The 8078-nt window shown below is 48.8% G+C and overlaps 1 protein-coding gene across 1 annotated transcript; it reads right to left on the bottom strand.

Annotated features, from left to right (window-relative positions):
• Positions 1-1731: 1731 nt before the first annotated feature.
• Positions 1732-6128, bottom strand: gja1b (gap junction protein alpha 1b). The gene is made up of 2 exons (XM_070849264.1): positions 6065-6128; positions 1732-3663 (listed from the first exon to the last, which is right to left on the bottom strand). Exon 2 carries the CDS (start codon positions 3645-3647, stop codon positions 2481-2483), a length of 1167 nt encoding a protein of 388 aa, XP_070705365.1. The 5' UTR covers positions 3648-3663; positions 6065-6128; the 3' UTR covers positions 1732-2480.
• Between the last annotated feature and the right edge of the window lie 1950 nt (positions 6129-8078).

Here is an 8078-nt window from a genome sequence, read left to right as displayed (position 1 = left end):
GAAACCCGTCAGTCAGTGTTTAAGACAGAAAAATATTTATTGGTTAAAATAGTTTTTCACAGATACAATGAATGAGTTTCTGTTTTGCTATCATGCACTTACACTGTACAACAGTGGATCCCCGTGGATTAGCATTGTCTGAATAACTGCAACAAATGACTCGTGATGTGTCAGCGGCAGACATCTCTCACAGAACAGTCAATGCATCCAAGGGGCGGATGTCTGATATTACGCACTGTACTGATTTCTGTGTTATCAAATAAATTAGTAACATGTGTATCAGAAAACTCTCTCCACTTCCTGTGTGCATCATATTACATCTCTATCATCAAGATCTCAGTGCAAACGCCATTGTAGCTGAAAGATCCATGACACATGTAGGTACCGACAAAATGATGCACAAATGGCAATATAGAAAATTACAATAAAAAGAAAAAAAAGCCCAAATTGAGATTTATCCTAGTGTTTGGTAGTTGTGGAGCTACGTTGACATACATTTTAATATAACTGACTAAATATTAGTCCAGATCTATAAGCAGTCTTCTAAAAACTTTCATTTTATCTTTTTATTTCTATTGTGACACAGTTAGCTTGATTTACAGTACTAAATATCTATTTCTCAAGCAGCGACGGTTACATCGAGTCTGAAAAACAAAACAATACCTACAGAACAAAGAAATCATTCACTCAAATATGTAAGAGACAGATAATCATTCTACTGGATTTTCCTAGGGCCTGCAGAAGATGAAAAAGGAGAAGACACTTGTGGAATCAGTGACAGTAATAAAGCCTTTCTTTATGGAAGCCACATAAAAGCAGATCAGAGTTTGCTGTGTCACAGCAGCCTGAACCCTCCGCCCACCCACTCTCACACACACCCCCCCAAAAAAGACAAAGAAAACCACAAAATGAAAACATAACACACATAAATTCAAAGTTTATCAGGAAACAACAGTCCGACTGTCTGACTGACAAAAGTTACTTAAGAAAAAACTACTGCTGTCAATAAATACACAGTTTGTGGGGAGTTAATGTGTGATGTTTTCTGTGAGTGAGAGACTCTGGATAGTAGTCAATCCTTCCTCTTAGTGGTGAGTGTCCTACAGATGTCAAGCAATAAATATTCACCACAGCTGATACGAAGCATCCTCCCCAAACCCTTACTGTGTGTCACATGCAAAGGATGAGCGGCTCATACTTGACATGCAGCCGCCTGTGTCTGCTGTCACTGAGAGACTAGACGTGATTTTAGTTGTGAACTGGAAAAAGATGGTTATGAAGGAAGTGAAAACAGAAGAAAATGTATTAATAAGGTGGATTCACACATAAATTCAGCTTTATTACACAAGCCAACTCAATGCAAGTGTGACCATGAGTCCATCAAACTATTTCAATACAAACATGTCTGAAACTCTTAAGTGGTGCATGCGTGTGTGTGTGTGTGTGTGTGTGTGTGTGTGTGTGTGTGTCCTCGCCTGTCTCAGTGAAGAAAAAATTCTGCTTTATGACAACCTGGGCTTTATTTTCTGATTTCATCCTTTCCTCCGTTATTATGGTGACGAATGATGAACTACACACAGCTTTAGAACAGAGCGGCCACGCAGCGATCGCACAGCTTTACATGAGAGCAGGGGGCTGTCCTCACCTGAAGAGCAGCAGCGCTGGTCAAACATGACCGAGGTTCACGTGGACCCGGCAGGAGACTGCTGGGGTCCAGCTTGTAAAGACTCTTGTGAGCTACTGCTGCGAGCAGAGTTTCTGTATCATCTCCTACCAAACTCTGGGTTGGTTTTCTAACCACTGAGGAGTCCTTTCACCTTCCATACTTAAATGGTTCTGTTACCTCGACCACAGGGATGGTAGGTATGACTTTCTGTGGCGTGGTTGCAGGTATGATTACTCGCTGCAGTCTGAAATGACATTCTGGATGTGTTCAGCCTCAACTTACCTATTACAAATACCATGATTTAGATCATTTGGCCACATTAGGGACTGGACACATGGGGAGGGAGGTCGTTTCTCCTTTTATTACTTAGTTTACTGCTCATTGCTCAACAGAAAAATGAGAGAGTTGGCCTAGAATGCTGTTTTCTATCTGGTCAGATGGTAAAATAACTAAGAAGGCCCCCTGTTGTAAAGCTGTCAGCAGACTGTCACATCTCAAAAGCCCTAAAAACCATAAAGCCATACCAGTGTCTCTGGCCAGTGTGGTCCTCTGTTCTGAAACTGGTTCTAAGATTCTTGCACCATTCCTGACTCAGCTCCACTAAAATGTTAAAAAAAGTAAAAGTCATTGAAAAAAATATTTGCAACTTGTACCTTCGACAGTGTTACGTAACAAGTTTTAATGTCTCTTAGATTGACTAAGAGTCTCTATGCTGAAGACAGTGATTGAGGTTAGCCCCCCCTCTCCCGTGTGACTGAGTGTTTCCTGACTCGCCTCCCGTCAGCCGGGCAGAGGTGTGGGGAGGACCCGGGACTTACACGTCCAGGTCGTCTGGCCTGGCCCGGCTGCTCATGCGGCTGCTGGCCCGGCTGCAGGGCCTGGCGTCCATCAGCGCCAGCGGCTGCAGCTCATGTCCCGCTGATGAGGACAGTTTCTTATGCTCGTGAGTATCGTCGGGGAAGTCAAAAGCTTGTGCGTGGGAGTTTGAAATGGTGCTTCCTCCCCCATTCTGGCCGAGCCGGTTCTGCTCTGTGGAGTAGTTGGCCCAGTTCTGCTCATTGGCCTGCTTATTATAATTACGGCACGAGCCAGTTCCCCGCTCCCCTGTGGCCAGTTTGTAGCCTGGGGGGGACATTGGTGAGAGCGGGGCAGTCGGGGAGGAACAGCCGTTATAGTAAGCGTACTTGGCGGTGGACAGATCTTTGGGGGTGGGGCTCAAAGTGCCTCCACTGGGGTAGAGCGTGGGCTGCTGTTTGCCCTTCACACGATCTTTGATCCTCTTAAAAAACACATAGAAGAGCTCGATGACGTTGAGCAGCAGGGACACCAGGGAAACCACCAACATGAAGATGATGAAGACGGTCTTCTCTGTGGGTCTGGACAGGAAACAGTCTACCCTGTGCGGGCACGGGGACCGCTCACAGGTGTAGACAGCGGCCAGGCTGAAGCCATATATGTACCACTGGATGACCAGGAAGCCCACCTCGAACATAGACTTGAAGAAAATGCTGACTATGTAGGTTCTGAGCAGGGCCCCCTTCATCTTCACTTTGCCGTGCTCCTCAATGCCGTACTTCAGCTTTTTCATCTCAATTTTCTTCAGCGGGATGTCAACATCACCCCCGTCATTTTGCACGGCTTTAAGCTCCTCCTCCTTCCTGTTGAACTTCTGCTCCTTCCTGTTCAGGTAGAAGACATGAGCCAGGTAGAGGAGTGTGGGCGTTGACACGAAGATGATCTGGAGGACCCAGAAGCGGACGTGGGAGATGGGGAAAGATTTGTCATAGCAGACGTTCTCGCAACCAGGCTGCTGGGTGTTACACTTGAAGGCCGACTGCTCGTCCCCCCAGGCTGATTCCACCGCAGTGCCCAGGACCAGGATCCTGAATATGAAGAGTACCGACAGCCAGACCTTCCCCCCAGCAGTAGAGTAGGCCTGGACCTTGTCCAGCAGACGACCAAGAGCACTCCAGTCGCCCATTCTCAGGAAGCGTTAGCTGGTGAGAGAAAGGGCAATGTTGAAGTGACAGTAAGGCTCAGCTAAAGGCATCTCACACAGATACAGTCTGACACCACAGCAGTAGTTTGGCTGTTTAAGGAAGATTAACACCCGCAGCATTCTGGACATGTGGAATTTTGGCAGAATTATGTGATTAAAGAGCATCATTATTGAAGGAGACAAAACTACATGTTCATGACGCAAAACACACGCTAATCCAATTACAGACGGCAGAACACACTGCGGTCCGTTTCTGCGACACTTCCAGTCCAGGCAAGATATCAAACATGGCTCAGGAAGTAAAGACACTCGTGAAATAATTAAAGTATTCAACAGCAGTAAAAACAGCTTCAGAGTGACTTGAGAGAGCCCGTTAAATTCTTCACACCAGCAGGATGATAAAGTCACGGCCCAGTTCTTTGTTTGGCCGTCCACTAAAAAACGACGTGGAGGGAAGATTAAGAATCCAAGTACTGTCACTGGGAATGCTGAAATCCTTTGTGCAGCGCTAAACATCTCACAGTGACGTGAAGTGAACTGTGCAGTCACCAACCTGGTCGGGGCTGCTGGAAAAAACCACCCATTTCAGTCACATGAGGGGATCGTACCTGCACTGACCCTCCGCAGGGTCCAAACTGTGTCAGGTGAGAGGGGCTTTATCTAAATGTGTCGTTAACTTTCACCCTCCTGTTCTATCGTTCTGAGCTCAGCTGGGAGCCTCAGTCCCGCTCCTCAGGACAGGAAGACCGAGGAAGAGGGCGGACAGAGCTCCATCACCAGCAGACCACAAAAGCAGAAAGGCCCCAGAGAACAGCAGAAGATCGACTGGGTGCTGTTTCTTTGCCAAGCTGGTGAGTTTGCTGGAGGAAAGCCAGTGTGCTGCTTGATTGTGTTCCCAATTAAATATGTGTGGCTGAACAGACACTGCAGCTAAATCCTCCGGGTGAGACCTCTGAGTGGGGGCTCCTCTCCTCACTGCTCACACACACACACACACACACACACACACACACACACTTTCTCTGGGAACATCAGCCCGTTACAAACGTATGTTGTCCCTTTAGTCCTGATTCAGTCCAAAGCTTCTTCAACACACCAGCTGTCCTGCTGTAAACTACAGAACACCGTCCCGTCACAGTTACTCTGCAGCGCTCACCCCCTGAAAACTAGCGCCCCCCTCGGCCACTGTCTGCGGGGGACGCTGTGTGACAATAGAAGAATACTGCTGAGCTGCTCTGGCCTGGTGGTCCTTCATGTGAACTATGAGACACAGCGAACAACACGCCAGAGGTTAAATGAGCCGCTTAGATTGAGCAGGAACACCAGAGCAGGGGTCCTCACAGGGGTCCTCACAGGGGTCCTCACAGGGGCCCCATGAGTCCTCTGGGACTTTCTGAGGGTCTCTAAGAGGTCACCGCTCAGCAAGGTTAGCAGAGCACTGACATTTTTACTTTGTTTCATCCAAGAACACATTGTAAACGTGTTTTAATGTGGACTTCACTCTCTCAGTCATTCCATACGAGCTCTGAAATCTGATCAGGAGCCTCGTGGAGGTTTGGGGGCTCCACAGAGGGTCGCTTCTCCACCCGTGGGGACGACTAACAGAGCTGTTAACAGGTTGGAGCAGATCCTCTGAGCCACGGAGGAGAGGCCTCCAACAGATAATGACATCGTAGTTCTCGGCCATGCCTTCATTAGGGGGTTAAAGTGGGTAAGTAGGAACGTCCAGTCTAATCCACATGGGACAAAACATGTGCCCCCACTTAGAATAAACCACATACTCTACATCCTATGACCCCCTCTGTGGAAGCCTCGCTCAGGACTGTAAAAACGGGGGCAGCTGAGGAACAAGTGTACAAGTGGTTATTAGACAGAGAACATCCCGCCACTTTCTACATGAGTGAGTCTGTCTGGTGACAATGACCAAGACAGAGCAGAACAATAGAGTCCAACACAATGCTGGGGGGGGGGGGGCAGACACCCTGCTGACCACCGTGGACTGGGGTTTCCACAGAGGAGCTTTTACAGCAAACTGCAGAGTGAGTTATGAGAGAGGGTGACCGTCTCCAGACAGACAGAGCAGCTTCCCTCCACAGCAGCTCCACAGCAGCCCGAAGCTTCGGGTGGAAAAAAAAAGTTGTTCAGGACTCTTCTGATCAGTGGAGCCAACATTTAGCCCACAGGACAAACTCCACTTCTCACCTCCCCGACTGTTACAGGCACAACGGAGAAATGAGGCTCTGAGCGCGTCTGCACGCTGGGGAGGAAACTTGGGAAAGTTTGGAGGAGTTTGCGCTGCGTGTTGGAGCGTCGGAGCGCACGGAGCGCGTCTAACGGGACACAGCACGGAGAAAGTCCTCAGACAGTCCGTGAGGAGCGGAGAGAGCAGCACAACTTACCTGGGGAGGAGCAGAGAGAAGGGGCCCGCAGGGACTGTCTCCGCCGCCGCTGGAAGTCACTGTGGGACCAGGAGGGGAACTGGAGGAGTAAGTCAAAGCTGCCTTATAAGAGTCCCGGCAGAGCAGCGCCAGTCACCTGACCTCTACGTCAGGGCCGAGCCCGAGAGGCTGCTGGGAGGACGGAGACAGAGGGAAGGAGACAGGACCTGTCTGTCTGACTGTCTGTGTCTGTCTCTCTCTCTCTGCTTGTCTGTCTCTCTCTGTCTGTCTGCCTGTCTGTCTCTCCCTACCTGTCTGTGTGCCTGTCTCTCTCTCTGCTTGTCTGTCTCACCCTGCTTGTCTGTCTCTCTCTCTCTCTGCCTGCCTGTCTGTCTCTCTCTGCCTGTCTGTGTGCCTGTCTCTCTCTCTGCTTGTCTGTCTGTCTCTCTCTCTGCCTGCCTGCCTGCCTGTCTGTCTCTCTCTGCCTGTCTGTGTGCCTGTCTCACTCTCTCCCTGTCTGTCTCTCTCTCTGCCTGTCTCTGTCTGTCTGTCTGTCTCTCTCTCTCCCTGTCTGTCTCTCTCCCTGCCTGTCTGTCTCTCCCTGCCTGTCTGTCTCTCTCCTCCTGGAGGAAGGTCACTCAGTACGTTGACCCGTCCTGCTCTTCACTGGACCTCCCTCTGCTCCAGTGAAGCTGGCTGGTCCAGGACCAGCCGGCTTCACTGGACCTCCCTCTGCTCCAGTGAAGCTGGCTGGTCCAGGACCAGCTGTGACTTGTTGCTGCTTCTTCTGAGGGACGAGCTGTGGACAGTCTGTCCATCACATCAGCAGATAGTTATTTTCTCTGATGAAGTCTGTCAGCTCACTTTTAGGAGATGAGCCCAACATTTGGCGGCACAGCTTCACCCTCTGGAGCAGAGGTGCATCATGGGAGCCAAAGTGTGGATCTGTTATGTATGTCGCTGGTGGAGCCCTCAGTGTGTGTGATGTGGGCTTTACTCCGTCTCCACACTGCTTCATCTCTGCAGCATCGTCCTGTCACACTGCACTTTTCTCATTACCTCATTCTGACTGTGCGTCAAAGTGTTTTTCTCTGAGGCTCCGTACCAACTCTGAGATGAGTTCACTCATCACTCCTAAAGTCAGACTAAGACCTGTTGATGGTAAACTCTTCCTGTGTTTTTGTAACTTTCCATTAAAGTGGAGCTCCCACACTGCACTGAGCAGTGTACAGCACCACCTAGTGGTGACAACAGTGCAGTGCACTGCACATGTTTTGGTGTGACATGGTACCAGACTGCACACGTTTAAGGGGTTAACGGGGTCATTGGCTTAACTGTGGGAATAAGAACACAACACACACACACACACGCACACACACACACTCACTCATACACACACTCACACACACACACACTCACTCACACACACTGTAAAGAAGGCAAAGTGACCCTGTAGCTGTGTGCAGCGGCGGCAGCAGACAAAAACTGTGGGCTTTAATTTACTCTAAGTTTATTTTGTTACAATAGGAGCCCAGGAAAGTGTATCTAATGAACATGTGGGTACAGGTACTAAAGTTTAAATCTAAACTGCCCCCATCCCCCAAAGTCCTTCAGTCCTCCTGCCGTCCTCGCCCAGAGGGGGAGAGGGGCTGTGAAACAGGACCATCTCTTTATGACAGTAGCACAAAGACCAGACCGTGTTCTTCGTACGTGGGCTGGAGTTCCTCTGTTCCTGGTCAGTTGTTAGTGACTTCATTGAACACAGCTGAAAGATTGTACATTTTGCCAACACACCTAATTTGCAATTAGGGTTGAATAATTTTGAGTGCAAGTGTACACATATACATGATTATATACATGATATGACCAAAGCATTGAAATGCACAGTGTATATCTTCTGAATGTAATATCTTCATTCTTAAAACATGTTCCTCCCTCTTTTCATAGTTTCCTGTGCTGGCGTAACGTGTGAATCTCCCCATGTCGTTAATCAAGTCTTATCTTGTCCTCGGGTTTTCCCTCTGTGGGAAAATGT

The sequence above is a fragment of the Pempheris klunzingeri genome, chromosome 18, assembly GCF_042242105.1.
Source record: "Pempheris klunzingeri isolate RE-2024b chromosome 18, fPemKlu1.hap1, whole genome shotgun sequence".
NCBI classification, from domain to species: domain Eukaryota; kingdom Metazoa; phylum Chordata; class Actinopteri; order Acropomatiformes; family Pempheridae; genus Pempheris; species Pempheris klunzingeri.
The sequence above is the reverse complement of the archived record's forward strand: the minus strand, read 5'-3'. Positions and strand labels throughout refer to the sequence as shown.